The following is a 17,987-nucleotide window of genomic DNA, read 5'->3' as shown; positions in this document are numbered from 1 at the left end:
AAACTTTGTAAAAAAAAAAAAAAAAAAAAAAAAAAAAAAATCCTCCTTCCCATCACCCAAATTAAATTAGCTGAAAAAACACATTCAAATATAAAAATTATATAAACAAAGATAAAAAAAGACCTCAGTCCCATATTCTGAGAGTTTGTAAATAACTGGACATAGTGTGAGTTACTATGACTCAGTTAAGAATGAATAGGAAGTGATCTACATCACTTCCTCTTCATTCATGATTGTGTTCATAGTAACTTATACTATATCCACAATTTATGAATGAACACTCAGTATAGAGGATTCCTGTTCATTCAGTGCTAGGGCTGCAGAAAAAGATTGAGGACTATAGAACTATAAAAACATTTGCTTCCATGGTTTGTATGTTTTCTGTTACATAATATTGCCAACATGCTTTCCTGAACACATTTATGATGGAAAATATTTTGGGCATATGTGCAGTAACTAAAGTGTTATGGTATAAAACAAGTTTTAAAGACCTGAATATTGAAACTGCTTTCCATTTTATCACACTTTACGTTATAACATTGCTAGGTTCTTCAAACAAATGATTCTGTGATTTTTAGAAGAGCAAGAAGGTGTTTAGACAATGCCGCTAAATGTTTATCCCAACTTTATAGCTCAAACAAACAAAATAGGTAAAGTGACAAACATACCTGACAAGTAGACAAAATGACGAAGCAAGCCAAATAAATCCCATTTAAAAAAAAAAAAAAAAAGTCTTATCATATTGAAAAATTGTTTTAGTTTTCTTCCATTGAAAATAATGAAAAATGCCTACATTAGGATGATGTACATTAATTGTAAAGGTTTGATCGTGTGTGCTATTTTTATCAGCTATATTTTTTCATCAATATATAGTATTTGCTTACGCAACATGTGGATTTATCTAATACACACAAGTAGTATCCAAATTTAATTTAATATTCCCACTAATCTCCATTCGACAAATACATACATAATTGATTATCTGAAGTCAAATCCACTGAGCGTATAGGGTCTTCACTTATGTTCACAGTATCTAGGACTCTGAAAATACAAAATAACTTACTTTCAAAACACAGGTTGGTATAGATAATGTAGGGAAAAAAACCCCTAAAAAAAAGGTACAGGCAACACTTGATAGTACAAAGATATGATTAAGAACCAGATTAGGTTGGATTCATACCTAGGCGACACCTATTACATGTGTATAATAAGTTGCAATGAGCGTTAATGGGGAAAAAACTTGCGCAAAAAAACAAAAACCCACAATGCGTGTTTTTGAAGCGTTTTCTATTGAGTAAATGGGACAAAATGCTTTGAAATCTGCCCCAAAGTAGCTCATGTACTATTTTGAGCGACAGGCATATTTCTGCTTGCGACAAAACTGACAGGTGTAAATGGGTCATAGAAATGAATGGGATTCCTTGGGTAGAGCGTTTTGTCGCGCTGAATCAGCTGCAACAAAATGCTTTAGGTGTGAATGGAGCCTTAAGGCCTAACTAGTAGAGATTCAATTGTGTAATAAAAAAAAATGATCAGTGGATCAACATGAAATGTACCAAAACTTTAAATACAGCACATTATAGTAACTGTGCATTATCACTTGATGAAACTTAATTTGCAGAAATTGTGTTATCTTTTGTCTGCTGGAAAAAAAATTAATTTGAAAGTTTTTAACCTTTCCCTACTTTAATCCCCCCAAAAATGACTTCAGATATACTTCAAACTACAAAATGGCTTGTGTAGCAATGCCTAACAGAAGAATTGTAGTCCAGATTAAAGAAGTATTACCACATCTTAAAACACTTAGAGGAATGCCCGAAAGCACCAAGTGCATGTAGCATGAGCTAGCATGGTCAAGAGCATGTCTGTCCTGACCCCCCCAACTGATGTCCAACTATGCTGCTCACAAAGAGACAAAACATTAGTCAGGTCTGGTTGACGGGGCTTGCCATAAATGAGCGCTGTAATTTAGCAAAGCAGGGGGAGGGGTCAGCACGAATCACAACACAAGCACAAGAGTAAAGGATCGGCTGTCTCCTAGTAAACATACAGAGTTCTCATTTGCCTGGGCTTCCCTTGAGAAACTTCTGCCACAATCAGTGTAGTGCATGTTTACTAGCAGCTGCTTGAATATAATGTGGCAGAAAAGATTGTGTAATTCCAGGAGGTGTGTCCAGGCAACCAAGAATCGGAGAAGTCACCAACACTCCACAAGTGTGAAATAACCAGCTTGGATTTATTCACAAATGCGTCACATGAAATACAGTCCTGATGTTTTGGTGCCGTGCAGGGTCCCTCCCACAGGCTGACATAATGAGTCACTTTGTTACCCTGGGGAAGGGACCCCGCTTGGCACTTTGTAGTTTCTCTGCATGGCATCATCTGTTGCAGGCACTACAAGCACTACTTTATTTTGGTTGTAATGGTTGTGAAGAGTGCGGCTTAGAACACTGCTCGCTCCAGGCAACCGAGGATGCTGAATGTTTACTAGCAGCCAGCTGATTACACAGTTCCGCCAGCACTATTTGTGTCAGAATACTTTGAATAACAGTTTTCCAGTAGCCTCACCTGTTACCCATTACACAGGGGTGACTATGTTAGAACAGCATGTATAATAGTGTTCCAGCAGCCTCGCCGCATCCTCGTTTGCCTGGACACCTATTGGGGAAGTAATACAATTCTGACACAGTACTGTGTAAGGGTAAGTTGGTGACGCTGTTGGAACACTGTCATACAAACTATTCTGACAAGGCAGCCATATTTAGCGGCAGCAGGTAAGGTTGCTGGAACACAGTTCTACAAACTATTGTGACACACTCAGTGCTGTGTAAGGGGCAGCAGGTGAAATGGCTGGAACACTGTGCACAATCTTTCGTGAGCATCTGAGAGGTGGCTATAGTGCATGTGGTATATCACCCATTGGAACACTCAAACTAAGCTTCAGCCTGGCGTGGAACTTCAACTAGTGCAAACAAAAATAAAAATAGGCTTCTAATGCACAATAAGGGCAACAGATCAAAATAAGACCTTGTGCCACATACACTTGGTTCCCTGGGGATTCAATGAGGATTTGTTTATGTTGTGCTGATATTTCTTTAAAAAAAAAAGGCGATAATATGCCACTGCGAAATGAAGTAGTATTTCTATAGACATACTTTTGCAGCTCTTTGACATCAGTGTCATTTTCAGGAAGAATGGTGATGCCTCGTCCATACAATGTCCCTCCATGAAGGTGAAATTCCAGATATGAAGTTTGTGCTTCATTTGAGATGTTATGTAACTTTGCATGTAAATTTTGAATCACAATGTAACTTCCCACCTACATGCGAGTAGAAAAATGTAATGTGCGTTACATACAAATACAGAATGTTAAAAAAAAAATCATTATACAGACCTACACCCAAATAAAGTTAGAATGTTAGACCTACATTTTGTGGGTGGAAATAATCAACACAATTACAAAGATAAACGTATTATACCACTTTGAAGGCATATGTGCATCAGCAAAAAAAGGTCCTCAGCTCTATACCAAAAAGAAACAACTGGCCTATTCTTATTTTCTCTAAACATATGAGCTGCAATGCCAGTTCTTCTTGGATGTGCACCAACACTGTAGCTTTTGGCCCCATATAAACCAGGGGAACAAAGGAAGTGAAGTTGTCCCTTACGTTTAGTTTTTATTGCAAAACATCTTTGCCCTTACTGCCTAGGCACCATTTTAAAATGGCTCCTGAGAAGCCTCGGTGGAGTTGTTATACTGATGTTGGGGTCACCTGTTGTGTCAAGATACAGATATTTTGCAACTGCCTAGTGCTAAAGCATCTCAAGCTCAGGGTAAGAGGCATGGCCTAAGGTGCTCATAAAACCCAGGCATCTGGTAGCAGAAAAGGTTCAAATGGCTGGAAGTGACCAACGTCACTGTAGGCATGCAATAGGAATGGACTGAAGATCAGAGTTCCATATGGCTCTTAAAGCATGAGCAGCAGCAGGGAGATGCTTCTTCGGTGCTGAATGGCTGGAAAGAGAGCATGGAGCATACATTACACCCCACTCGGCCCATGGTGCTATTGATTAGTCCCTCAATGTTAACTGCATTCTCCATAGGAAACATCAAAAACAGATATTTTAAAGGCACCCAGAGATCCAAACTAATGAGGTAGCTCCTGGTGCACAACCCTATCAACCTACCTACAAAGTGAAGTTGTCCTTGACAAAAAAACAAAGTAAGAATGTTAGCCATATAATAGGTTAGTCCATCCTCCTAGAACACCAGCAAAATAAAGAAATACAAAACTGAGACATGCTGGTAGAAAGGCTTTATCCTGTGCTGGCCTATATTTTTTTTTATGCCAATGTCTAATATTGTAGGTGGATATAACGGGAAGGTAAAAGCGTTTGTGTCCCTCAATGAACAAGAAACAATTGTTGGGGGTTTTGGCCTGGGGTATGGATACAGGGCTAGACCAAGGGTTACTGCTACATTTAAGAGAAGGTTGCACCTAGGTTATTATATAAGGGTTGAGACTAAGGTTTTGATGTCAAAGAATACTGTTTTAGGCTAATAAAAAGTAACCTGGTTTAGTTCTTTTATTTTCTCTGTTTTCTTTATTAAATTGTAAATGCAAAAGTGATAACAAAAATGTTCGATCTGTGCTGGAAAACAAGCCAAATATACTCACATGCTGTAAATAGTATGGAAAAAGTTAAAACTAATGCTTTGATCAAAATTACACTTTGCAGTACAGTAAATCTCGTCATTGCCTATGCAGGGCAAAGCTACAGGTTCCCATCAGTCTTTTGCTCACTCCCCCAGTTGGTCTGTTAAACTGCTGGCAGTGAATAAAAAGCCCCAGTGGAGGCTACAGGTTACTTACGTCGTAGCATACACAGGGCTATGGGACCCCTTCTGAAGTGCTGACTGGCGCAGCACTCTCACATGGATGAGTCACATGCTACGCTATTCATTGGCTCCGGATACTGAATGGAGTGGCAGGAGAACAAAGGAAAGGCAAATATATGTTTATGAGGGAGGGGGTTTTGTATCAAACTGGTGCTTTATCCTGAAAGGGTTCATTAAGGCTGTGATAACACTGGTGCCTGGGATTCTCAAGACAAAGGTTTCTCAGTGAAGATTCTCTGTCATCTAATTAGGTATACTCCTGATAGAATCTCAATATGCAAACCCCCCTTCCATCCCATCTGATCTATGGCAGTTAAAGGAGAATTATGGGGAGAGTGAATTGCACTCATCCCCATAATTAGAGCCGACGTGTGACACTGAAGCTGTCGCGTGTCAACTCTATTGATCAGGAACTGAGCAATCACATACCACTTGATCACTCAGTTCCCGATCAGCTCCCTGTAGAGAGTAATGACTGACAGCAGGATTCCCCCCTTCACTCTCCGTTCCTCCAGCGCTGACTGGAGGAACAGAGAAGAGAGAGGGAGAGCACAGCTGATCCTGGATCTAGAGAGGCAGAGGCCAGCTGTGAATCAGGCAGTGGGTTGGATCTGAGCAATATTATCAGGATCCGTCCCAGATGCAGCACAGCTCTGTGCTGCAAGAAAATCTATGGCAAAAAAAAAGGATGGCCATAGTTCTTTTTTAACATCCCTGACCCACATCTATGGCGGTCTACAGGTGTCCTGACAATAGAGAATGACTGGGGGCAGAATGCAGTCTGTTCCATCCGCTTTCTGAGAAGTAATAATTATTAAAAATACCTAAAAAAATATATATAATTAAACTGAGCAGACTTAATAGTTGTATCTTCTAAATTGGTTTAATATTCACTAAATGATTTCATCTGCTGTAATAATCTCAAGTGCACATGGACTCTAATGCAAGGCAAAAAAATAAACAGATACAAAAAAAAAAAAGGTTGTGATGTGTAAATAAGCCGTCAAACCTGTCAGTGAAATGTAAAATTATAAACACGCATCAGATATTGGACTGCTAAAGCAGGGACCCATGTCATTGTACTTCTTAACCTGTAGCAATGGATGATAAAGCTGAACATGTCATCTTTATTCACATGTCACAATGACAAAAGCGGATATAAAGCGCTTTACTGCTCCTAGATTTATGTCTAGTATTCTGTTTGAAAAAAGGAAATGGAAAAATTCCTACAGATCAGTAAATTCATGTTTAGTGGAAATTAAGCCACATAGGGGCAGCAGCATCTCACCAGACAAGAGAATGAAGACTGAAAATTCAGGCGAACATTTTCTTTAAGAAATACACACTTAACTGTTCTTGATTACCTTATCTTTTTATACAAAAGGAAAGAAGTAGGGCACAATTTGGGGATCTTACACCGAGACTCTAGTCAAAACCCTTTTTTAAAGGAGAACTATGAGGGGAGTGCTTTTCACTCTCCTCATAGTTCTAGCCGACCTGTGACAATGAGACTGTCAAAGGTCGGCTCAGTAGATCGGGAGGTGAGCGAACACATACCGGCGTTCGCTCACCTCTCGATCCTGTCATGGCTCTCTGCCGTGACAGGGGAGGGGCTGGATTCCCCCCTCCCCGCTCCGATAGCGCTGACGGGCGGAACGGACGGGGGAGGGGGCGGGGACAGCTGGCTCTGCCTCTAGATAGGCAGAGCCAGCTGTCAGTCACGCAGCTGGGCGGATCCAGACATAATTGTCGGGATCTGCTTCAGCTGCGGCGACTTAGTATACCGCAAGCAGCAGCTAGCGGTATACTGCGGCGTCTCATTATACCGCGAGCTACAGCTCGCGGTATACTGAGCCTAGGGTGACGGGAGGACGCTAGTTTGTGCCCTCCTGTTACCCTAAGGAGAACTATGGGGAAAAGCCTTAACCCCATAGTTCTCCTTTAAAGTCTCAATGTGGTGTGGAATGGGTGGAATCTTTGCTGGGTAGCTATTACAGTCTATGTTGGAAAAAATTCCCATCACTTCTTGTCATGATAAACACATAAAAGTGAAGGCGTTCCCCTTATGGGGACATAGACAGCAATAAAAACCCCGGACAGAGGTTCTAACTCTTCCCAATTCATGGCAAAAGTAAAAAAAAAGTTTTGCCTTCAGTTCCACATTAATAGAGTGCTGCAAGTACATGTAAAATAAAAAATGATTGAGTTACAATGCCACCAACATATGCAGTAGGATATTTTAACTAAAGGTTAGCACGTCACTATCGATCTATCTATAAAAATATTATATAGGGGATAGTTCAATAAGGCAATGCACTGATTAAAAGCTGACCTCTGTTTAATGAAAAGCCATACAGGATATTTTCTGTTCTCTAATGCACTCATGCAGGTGCTATCTTCTTACAGTAATTGCATAAGTATAGCAAACTCCCACCCTTTTTACCACATGATCCCAGAAGGACCAAAATAACAACAAAGGCACCTTTAGAAATGTTCAGTATTGGCAATCTACAAACAGATACTTATAGTTACTTGCAGGCTTTTTAGTCCTTGCATACCTGATTTTTATTTTCTTCCCCAGTCTTCTGACAGTGGCCATTTTCACTTAGGGCAGGTTACTAGATCTCTCTTTACTTCCTGGACCTCTGGCACATGAGACTAGGACATGTAACCTTGCACATAATCTTAGGGCAGGAAAATGCCTTTCCCTAAGATATCATGAGATTACAGATGATTTCCCAACAATGTTCTGCTGATGTAATCTTCCCAGGATGCAAAGCTTGGGTGCAGATTGCATCATTTGTGCCAAAGTGGACTAGGACGTGGGAAAAAAAGAAATTGTAAGTAAAATAAAAATGGTTGTTTGTAATGAATGTAACAAAATACCTGAACAATCTGATTGGATGCAGGCATTGTTCAGGTATGTGGTGAGCCAGCGGGGCCGACTAGCAAGATACTGAAGCTTGGCCCAGTGGGAGATTCCTCCAGCCACACAGTTTAGTGTAGATTATCTATAGGTGTATGGCCAGCTTTAGGATCTTGGAATTCCTGCCAGACAGCACAGCTAAATAAGTGACCTAATCTCCATCTGTAATGCACAGTGGAGGCATGGTGGGTCTATTTAGAACACGGATGTCTCCATAAAGCAGACCTGTTACCACCTGCATACCTTAATGCAGGGGGGGTAATCAGTAATAACATTCAATCAAAAAATTGAAGAAAAAGAAGAAAAATGTAAAATTAAAACTTTTTTTTAAAATCCATAAACTTGCACAGTATACTCACTGAGACATAACCCGCACCTAAACTCGGTTATAATGCATTTATAAACCCCTTTTACTCTATACAAAGAAATTGTTGGGAAATCATTATAGTATAACATCAAATTATGACACAGTAAAGGTTGTTAGTGTAAGGTGCTTAGTAAGTATGTCAGTGAGTATCTTATTTTGGTAGATCTTTTGCAAATATTCAAATAATGTCATACAATGTTTCTGTAATATGTGCAGTACATGAAAAACTGCTAAATTGGATCGGCTGTCTTGCATACAAATAGGATATAAGACATAGTGGAAGCCTAAACAAAGGACTTCTTGGAATTTTAAACAATTCTTTACTAGAGTAGAGAAAAGCTGAAACCCCTGGGATATTTTTCTTTCCGTCTGTACTCATGTGCCAAGATGCATGCTAATTGCAAGAGATCAGGGTGAAAAAGAGATGAGCTCATCGGTGTGCGGTTTCTCTTTTCAGTGTCCAGTCACAGGCTGGGGAGAGCCAAGAGCTGTGTTACTTAACTACAGATACACGCATCCTATGGCAGGTAAAGCAGCTCCTATATATCTATTTTATCTGTGTTTTTAGCCATTTGTCAGATGTTATAATTAAATTCCACTGTCATGTGTGGACCATTTCTTACTTTCTGGTTAAACTCTTAACAGGTGAAGGGGTGCAATAATGCAGTAAAATAAAAGGCAGGGGTATTTTACACTTGTTCATTTATTCTGTTTGCTGCTTATTAATAAAAAGATGTACATTATGCTTATGGTAACTACACAACCCGTACAGTGCTGTAAGCGGTAAATAGGTCCATTTGATTTCCTTCAACATTCATGAAAATGTTGGGTGTATACAAGAGGCACTTTCCAATGTTATGTTAAAAGCAAACATATTTAGAATAGACTTAGAACGTGAAGGGGCAGGTCGTAAACTCAAAAACATATTACAAAATATTTTTAAAGAAAGTGTACTGAAAAATCTAGGTGTTACCTTGAGAGACTTTGCAACTTCCACATGGTTATCATAAACTAAGACATCTACAGTAAGGTCCTGAAGATGACTTAAAAAATCACCATGCCCTTCAAGAGCGGCTTCTTCTACACAAACTTTCCATGTTGGCAAAACAGATTTGCTGCCATCCCATACCTGTAACAAAAAAAGAAAAATTGTTGAAACCAAAATTTACTCGAATAAAACCTGCAGCCAAAACGGATTGCGACAGTGGTCCCCGAGACCAAGAGGAAAATCTCTCCAAATGAACCCCAAAAAGTAAAAAATAAATAAAAACGGTAAGGCTCTAACTCATTCCCAACAAATCCCCCCAAAAATAAGATGAAAAATAAAAATTGGCTGGGGCTTGACCTTAATTCACAACGGGCATATGTATAAAAACTGGAATGTTGCAAATACAGCCCAGTTGCTTACAGAAATTACTTTGATATTATCTTTCATTTTCTAACTTACAATGAAAAAGATAACTAAAATGGCTGGTTGCTATAACACCTCCATTTTACCTGCACCAAAAGTCATAACCACATTTCTAGTTGTGTGTGTTTGTAAGAGAAACCATCAGCAGAACTTGCTCAATTTCTATCTCATATATCATCCTATTTTTGGATTAGTTTACCTAAAAGAGTAACACCATTTAAAATTGTCTTTGAAAGCACAATATTTGTATCAAAGCGATCCTGCAAAATAGTTATTTTTTCCATAGAAACCCATTTTGGATTGTTAGTACGAACTGCAAAATTGTAAAAAGAGCTTATCCAAAAAAATATTTGTTTTCTGTTATAGTCACATTTAAACCAAAACCTGTAATGGCATGAAAAAGGAGACTGTCTTGCAGGACATTTTGTTTCGCAGCACATATGGTAACAAAGATGACCCACTGTGCTAAGATCTCACATCACAAGCCATAAAAGGTACAGTAAAAGTATGCATGACATATTGCAGCATAGGAGAGACTCTGCTATAGCATACTAGTCAAAACCTAGGAAAAAAAACTCTAAAATTAACACACTACTGAAATAGCTTGTATTCATTAGCTTACATTTCTTACAGTTACATGGCTGAACATCATTGTTTATTGGTCATCCGAATAATGTTCTGTTTTATATGTCCCCCAACAAAAAAAAATGCTACAGCCCCGATGCTGGCGACGTACACTGTACGTCGTCAGTCACGAAGGGGTTAATAATAAGTGCATTTGCAATTATAGTTTTCTTTTAGTCCACCTGCAAAGTCCCACAAATACCTGTTAAACTTGCCAGTGAAGTCCACCTAAAGCAGCTTCCTTTGATGGTGTGCCAACATAAGTTGCTACTCTGTTGTAGGCTGTGCCTGCTTAAACTACGGTGGGATGAAAAAAATATTGCAGGGGGGGTGGCCATCAGCATTGTCAGTGCTTATTCTAAAGCCTGTTGCTTGTCAATCAGCACCTGGTCAACTAGTCCCACCTACTGCTTTCTGGATTGGCAGCACTGCCCCTCTGTTAGGGGCATGTCTGATGCTTCTATGCCTGTTGCAACCTCACCGTTCCTCCTAGTTGTTGCTTGCTCCCCGGGCTAATGAACTTGGCCACACACCCTCAGTACCTCTCTGTCAGCTGTGGGCTAATGAGCCTGGTCACACCCCTCAGCATTGGGACTGGTTAGTGGTACTTTATTCAAGCATCACATGCTTGTGATAGTCCTGTCTACACAAGCCTGTATCCTGTCACCCTATATTGATTGATCTTGAATCCTGTTCTTGTCTTGTATATTGCATCCTGTTATTGTATCTTGCTTTCTTTTTCTTGTATCAGAACTACTGCTCTGTACCTAGGGCCCACCTGTGGCATTTATAGTCAAGAGTATATAGTCTAAGCCCTGGGGGCATCCAAATACTGGTAGGCACATTTGCAATACGGGAAAGACAGCTGCAAAAGGTAAAGGTCACTGGCCACTATATACTCTGACTGGAGTATCTGCATCCCGTCCTGACACCGTTAATAAAGCACCCCCTTCCCCGTAAACTGCACTGTCCGGGAGGGGGAGCAGTGAGGAAAGGTAAATGAAGTTACTTGTTCACTATCTATACTATTTTGGTTTTGATAGAATGGGGACACTTTAAACCTCCTTCAATTTTTTTCTGCTATCCAGGGCTCCATTAGAGAGACTGCCCCTCACTTTCTGTTCTCTGGTGACAAACTTTTACCAGACAGGAAGTGAGGGAAAAATCTTCAACAGGTAAACAGGCAACAATAAAAAGTGGTTCTAGCATTTCCCTACTTAACTATTACTTCTGTCTGTGTTGCTGTTAGAGACATTTCCCCTCACTTCCTGGCTTGTGGACAACCATTCAATACAATGCATGAAGTGAATGAATCTCTCCAACGAAGCCTCTGATGACGAAGCCGGAGAGGCTTTAAAAAAAAATAAAAAATAGGTTTTGGGTATAAACGTTAAAGTGTAAATCCAGCCAAAACATCTGGGTAAGGGTTAGAACCCAAGTTACATTCTTATTGCTGTCTACTAAACAGGTGAATAAAATGGTTCACCTATGGTTTAAGCAAAACAGGTTGCAGGCTGTAGCAATCAATTACAACTGGAGTGTCATCATATAAAACCGATACGTGTTACTTGTGTATCTTACACAATATGAAGCCGTTTGGCTTGTGTGTCTAGTGGTTGATCACAACTCTTAGAGTTTATGGTAATTCCTCCAATGAGGACACTTGTTACAGTGACAGCTGTCAAATGTAGTATTTTCCCTCTGGGGACCTCGCAGCAGCTGTCTCTGACAGCGCCAGTCCAGCCCCACATCTCCTCTTTCCTGGCGCCCGCAAGAGAGACAGGCACACCAAGATTGAGAGTCCTGCACGCAGCCCTGGCCTCTATAGCCGGTTGCCATTCTCTATTGCTGAATAATCATGGATTGAGTTACAGTTCTTCAAACTTAAAGAAACTGCCCTAAAATCATTAGCCTGTTTTGTTTTAGAAAAAATTGTCACATGTCCCTTTTAACCAGTTGACATCCGCGGTGTTAAACCCCCTTCCCATCCAGGCCATTTTCAGTATTCAGCGCTGCGGTACTTTGACTGACATTTATTCCGTCATGCAGCGCTGTACTGAAATGAATTTTATACCCTTTTTTGAGGACAGATAGAGCTTTCTTTTGGTGGTATTTATTCACCACTGGGGGTTTTATTTTTTTACTATATTAAGGAAAAATTACCGAAATGTTAAAAAAATGATAAAACATTTATTATTACCCAATTTTTTGGTAAAATATAAAAGATGGGGTCACGTCGGGTAAAAAGACACTAAACAGGTCAAGCCTTAAAATTGCGTGCGCGCGCAAAACCTCAAAAAACGATAATACCCAAAATTGGCCATAGGCGACGCTTTAAAAGCTGTTACCGCTCATCAGTTTAGTGTTATCAGTGATTGATGGCCCTAAAATGATTGCTCTCACTGCGACGTTCGCGGCGATATGTAACATGTGTAGCGCAATTGTAATTTTTGCGCGCTGGGGCACCGGACGCGTATTTACGTTTATAGGCGCGTAAACGTGGGGGTGGGGGAGTTAAACATTTTGGGGTGTTTTTTCCCCTTTTTTTATATGTGACTTATTTTATTTTACTTTTTTATGTGTTACTTTTATTTTTTTTAATTTATATTTATTTTTTTGCAATCCCCTTATATAATAGCAAAGGCACACTGACAGGTCCTCTTTATGGAGACATTAGGGGTCTCTAGGATCCCTAATATCACCTGTGGACCCCAAAAGAAGCTGATGAAGCAGAGATCTGCTTTATCAGCTTCTTCTCTCTGGCTATAGCAGCCAGATGACTGACAGGTGAATGCGGAAGTGATGTAATACACATCACTTCTGCATTCACAGCCCGGACGGAGATCAGCAAGGAGCTGATCTCCCGTCCTCCTCCTCCTGACGCCCTCGGAGCCGGTCCCGGGATCCAAGATGTGGCAGCGGATCCCGGGAATCAAGGTGAGGGGTCAGGGGGGGAAAAAGCACATATAGGCGAGGGGTCAGGCCAGGAACGAGCACATATAGGCGATCGGCGGGCTATGGACCCGCTGATCGCCTATATGTGAAACACCCGGTAACGGGTGTGTGCAACGGTCGGGTCTTTTCTGCCCGTGCGTGCCCGCTAGGGGGCGCGCGCGAGCAGAAAAAAATTGCCGTCTGGAGACGGCAACCCGCCAATGCAGCAGTGCCGTCCGTCCGTTTTTTTACTACGGGCGGACGGCAAGAGGTTAAGAAAAAGTGTGGTTAATTGGTATCGGCAAGTACCTGAGGGAAAGTAATTGCACTTGAAAAAATGGTATCGGGACATCCCTAGTTTAAATAATTTAATTAAACATCAAAATTGGCCTTTTATAGAACAGTTGGTCAGTAATAAAACACTTCCAAGGACAAACTTTTAAAACCTGGGCTATGCACATCTACTAGAGATTTTAAAGGGTAATTCCACTTTCCCAAGCAAATTTGGGAAAATGGAGTTACCCCCTCCAATCTGGCCACCTCTCCTCCCCATACTCACGTTTGGCCAAACGATCGCTCTCCTGGTTCCCCCACTGGCTCCTTCCTCCACCAGTGCACTATTCATATCAAGCCTGCTCTCTGTGTTTTGAATTTTGATCGCAAGTGGCAAGCACTCACTGGTCAGCGCGGTGAACAATGCGAACCGATTCTTAGCAAGAAGCAGTTCTCATTGGTCAGGTGTCAGGTCAGTGCTCACCATTTGCGAGTGAAATCCAAAATACAGATCGCAGGGCTGCACTGCCATGTACGTGGCATGGATAGTACACTGGCATAGGGGAAGGAGCGTTAGGCCAAAGGTAAGTATAGCAGGCGGAAGAGGGGGCCAGATTTGAGGGAGTAATTCCCAAATTCACCTGGGCAAGGGGAATTAACCTATAAAGCGAAGTATAAGGCCCGTCTTTTCTGGGAATCCCTTTATTGTTGATTTAGTTCCACAAAGTGTTAAGTGTTTTATTCATATAAGATGGTGAAAGGATATTTACAAATACAAATCTTACCATCAAAAACTCATATGACTAAGCCCTCGTTCACACCTGAACGTTTTGTAGCGCGTTCTAAGCTCGACGAACGCCCTACAAAACGCTCAAAAATATAAATCCCATTGTATTCAATGGTCTCGTTCCCACCTTGGCGTATTTCCGCCCGTCCCTAACGCGCTACAAAACGGCCCACGCCTGAAAAAGGTACAGGTACTACTTTGGGCTGGGTTGTTGCGCGTTTCCATTGGGATAGAGCCAAGTAGCCTTCGGGGTCACGCAACTTGTTTACCGCGAATCGCGGTGACGGACGCGCATATGCAATACGCCTAGGTGTGAACGAGACCTAAGAGGCACACAGCAGGCAAGACCCACTCCCTATAATCACATATATTTACATGAACAGATGACTTTGTAATGAGGAACAAAAGGAGCAGCCTTCTCCAAGAGAAAATGTACAAAAAATGTGCACAGGTCTGTAGTACCAACAACATACCAATCACCATATTAGAATGGAGATCTAATCCTTATGTTTTTTTTTTAAATACACATCTCTGTGGTAAGTGCACTCCAAGTAACCCAGATAATGTATTTCAGAGCAAAAAAATACATACCGTGTTTCCCCCGAAAATAAGACACCGTCTTATTTTATTTTTTTTCATGAAAATGGATTTCTGTAATATAACTAGGTCTTATTTTCGGGGTAGGTCTTATATTACAGAAATCCCTGAAGATAGTGCTAGGTCTTACTTTCGGGGAAACACGGTACATATACAACGTTCTATTATGTAAAAGCAGTGCATCCATCTGTCCATACATCATCTCACCTTTTCTAAGCAAATGTTTATTGCACAGTCTCTTTGTCACAAGCATTATTGAAAAAACTAAAGAATTACATAATAGACAACCACGTGGTATAGTCTCAGGTACAGCAGAACACTGTCTTTGGGGGTATTTAGGCTCTGAAACTAACAGATAATCTGTTGTATACATGTATATTAGAAAAACTAATGCAAACAAAAGTGTGTAATTCAGTTTACCTTAAGAAGATATGATGCTTTATCCAACTCCGCTTTACCAACAAGATGACATAATAAATTAAAATACTGCTCAGGCTGTATGTCCGAAAGCTTTAGTCTTGATTTAGAAAAGATCTGCTTCCCCACTTGCCAGACTCGTAAGGATTCTACAATTTGGTGGTCTTCTTCAGTGAAGCTGTGCGTTTTGCTAGATGTTCTTGGCAACATTGGAGCTCCTACTGAGCCTTCAAAAACTAAAGCTGAAAATCCATTACTGCTGATACCTCTAAATTCACTGTTGAATTGTGTAATCTAAAGAAAACAAAAAGGGGGGAAATCATCTACTGCCAGACAACCAAAAAGAGAATCAATTTACCAAATGTAATACACAGATGTTAATGTGGTAAATAAACAAAAGTCAAAAAGGTTAAAGTAACAGATACAAGTTCTAAATAATTGTACATATATAGAAGAAAAACAACATTCTGCAGGATAGTTTCACAGCCAGACAACTTGAAACAGAACATCAACTACCAAGTAAAAAATAAATAATGGAAACATTAAGCACAATACACAACTAGCTAGTTCACTCTGTGCAGCTACTTACACAGCCGATTTTCCTTTCCCTGGCACAGCCATCTTTTAAACATATCTTGAAAACAACACGCAGACAACTGCAGAGTGGATTCTCTAGTGTTGCTTGCAGTGATTTGCACATAACTATTCTTTGCAGCATCTTCTTGTCTGCAAATACGTGACTCAGAGTAGTCACTCTAGAATAGGTGTGCTAGTTAAAAAGAGAAGAAGTCAAACTACTTCTTAGGTCACAGAAGTAGATTTACTGACCCAAAGTCAACATATAGCGGGATACTGTCCGTTATATACCGACAGCGCTTAGGTGCGCTGTTGTCAGGAAAGGTTACCTGTGCCCACCCCCTCCCATCTGTCTCTCCAATGACGCTGGAGCAATAGAGACAGGAGAGGGAATCCCTGCAGGCAGCGATGACTAACAGCGATTGACAGCTCTTGGTATATAGAGCCACCATATGACAGCTCCATTGTCCCACATTGTCTCTAAATATTGGAAAAAAGTGCATTTTACAAAATGTATATATAAAGCCAGAACTCCCCCGAACGACTCCAACCATTTTAAAAGCGAATTTCAGCCAGTTCATCAAGAATAGGCCGAAATTCACTCCATGTATTGCCAGCTTTAGATAGTTGTCAACAGAACAAGCTTCCTCTTGGAAAATGTCCCCCCTATTAATTTTCTGGTGACAAGTGAACGTTTCCACCACTTTCACTCACAGTGGCAATTGTCACAAGTGCTAATGGATGAATCTCAGGGACACAGACAATAATTAAAACCTGACAGGGGTACCTATTCTTCCTTGCTTTATCCAAAACAAAAAAAAAAGGTTTTACTTTAACTCTTTAGTATCTGTTTACTATTGTCAGAAGAAAAGTTTGTTTTCTTCACTTTAAACTGCCTATCAGTTTGCCTGCCAAAGTGACTTTTGTTTTATAGCTTTAATGATCATTCAGAAAACAGCTTTCCTCACTGGGGACTTCTGCCAAAACTATCACTGAAGCTATTAAAAAAAAACAAAAAAACAGTTTGGCAGACAAAACTACTGGTAAGTAGTATAAAGTGTAAAAGAAAGAAAATAAAACCCTTGTTTTTGCTTCATTGTTTACACAATGAGACAGATCCCTAAGGTCCGATAGGGAGAAGGTTCCCAGGTCTGCTGTGACTTCTCACAAAAGCAAACCCCGAACAGTAAACCTAGAGTGATTCCCCCACATTTCATAACTTGTATACAATCCTTAATTACAAATAAACATTTACTATAGGCTGCTTTTATACCAGTTGTTAAATAGGAAATAATTATTTTGGGTCAATTTTATTTTTACTTTTAAGTTTTTAAACTTGTTATACTACATATATACAATTTCTGTATTACAAATAAACATATAATACTTTGATATATAAAACTATATAATAATAGGCTTCACAGAGCATGATTGGTTATCCAAAGAGACAATACATTAGAAGAAGTCTGCTTCCTGGCATTGTTTCCGACTCATCACAAACTCTCAAAACAAGTCAATTAGTTACATCAGACATTTCAGAGCTCTGTAACAGCCCTTTCCTCAGGCAAAAGTGACTAAATAAAGCTTTATTTTGAGACTTCATGATGTGCTGGTTTTGTTTTACCTATGGACTTATGGATGATTTCACCAACCACTGAAGGTCAATACAGCACTCATTGCATGCCAAGCATACACTATTTTGTCAAACCTATTGGGACACCCCTTCAAATCATTGGATTCAGGAGTTCCAATCACCTCCATGGCCACAGGTGTATACAATCAAGCACCTAGGCATGCAGACTGCTTCTACAAACATTTATGAAATAATGGGTCGCTCTCAGCTCAGTGAATTCAAGCGTGGTACCGTGATAGGTTGCCACCTGTGCAATAAGTCCATCCGTGAAATTTCCTTGCTACTAAATATTGCACAGTCAACTGTTAGTGGTATTATAACAAAGTGGAAGCAACTGGGAACAACAGCAACTCAGCCATGAAGTGGTAGGCCATGTAAAATGACAGAGCGGGGTCAGCACATGCTGAAATGCACAGTGTGCAGAAGTCCCCAACTGTCTGGAAAGTCAAAAGCTACAGGTCACTTCCAGGGGCTGGTAAAGAGTGCTCTCCAAACTGACACCTCCTCCCCCCCCCCCCGGGGGCCCGCTCGCCCTCTGTCGG

General features: G+C 40.4%; 1 protein-coding gene across 1 annotated transcript in view; it reads right to left on the bottom strand.

Moving 5' to 3' along the window:
- The window catches only part of POT1 (protection of telomeres 1), a 56,815-nt gene that overhangs the window by 31,158 nt on the left and 7,670 nt on the right, over positions 1 to 17,987 (bottom strand). The window contains exons 4-7 of the mRNA XM_018557740.1: positions 15,240 to 15,530; positions 9,167 to 9,322; positions 3,156 to 3,319; positions 971 to 1,041 (exon numbers count right to left, since the gene is read on the bottom strand). Of these exons, the coding sequence (XP_018413242.1) occupies positions 971 to 1,041; positions 3,156 to 3,319; positions 9,167 to 9,322; positions 15,240 to 15,530 (682 nt within the window). The remainder of the gene's footprint in view (positions 1 to 970; positions 1,042 to 3,155; positions 3,320 to 9,166; positions 9,323 to 15,239; positions 15,531 to 17,987) is intronic.

Source organism: Nanorana parkeri, unplaced genomic scaffold (assembly GCF_000935625.1).
Source record: "Nanorana parkeri isolate BGI_ZX_2015 unplaced genomic scaffold, ASM93562v1 scaffold301, whole genome shotgun sequence".
Classification (NCBI taxonomy): domain Eukaryota; kingdom Metazoa; phylum Chordata; class Amphibia; order Anura; family Dicroglossidae; genus Nanorana; species Nanorana parkeri.
The sequence above is the reverse complement of the archived record's forward strand: the minus strand, read 5'-3'. Positions and strand labels throughout refer to the sequence as shown.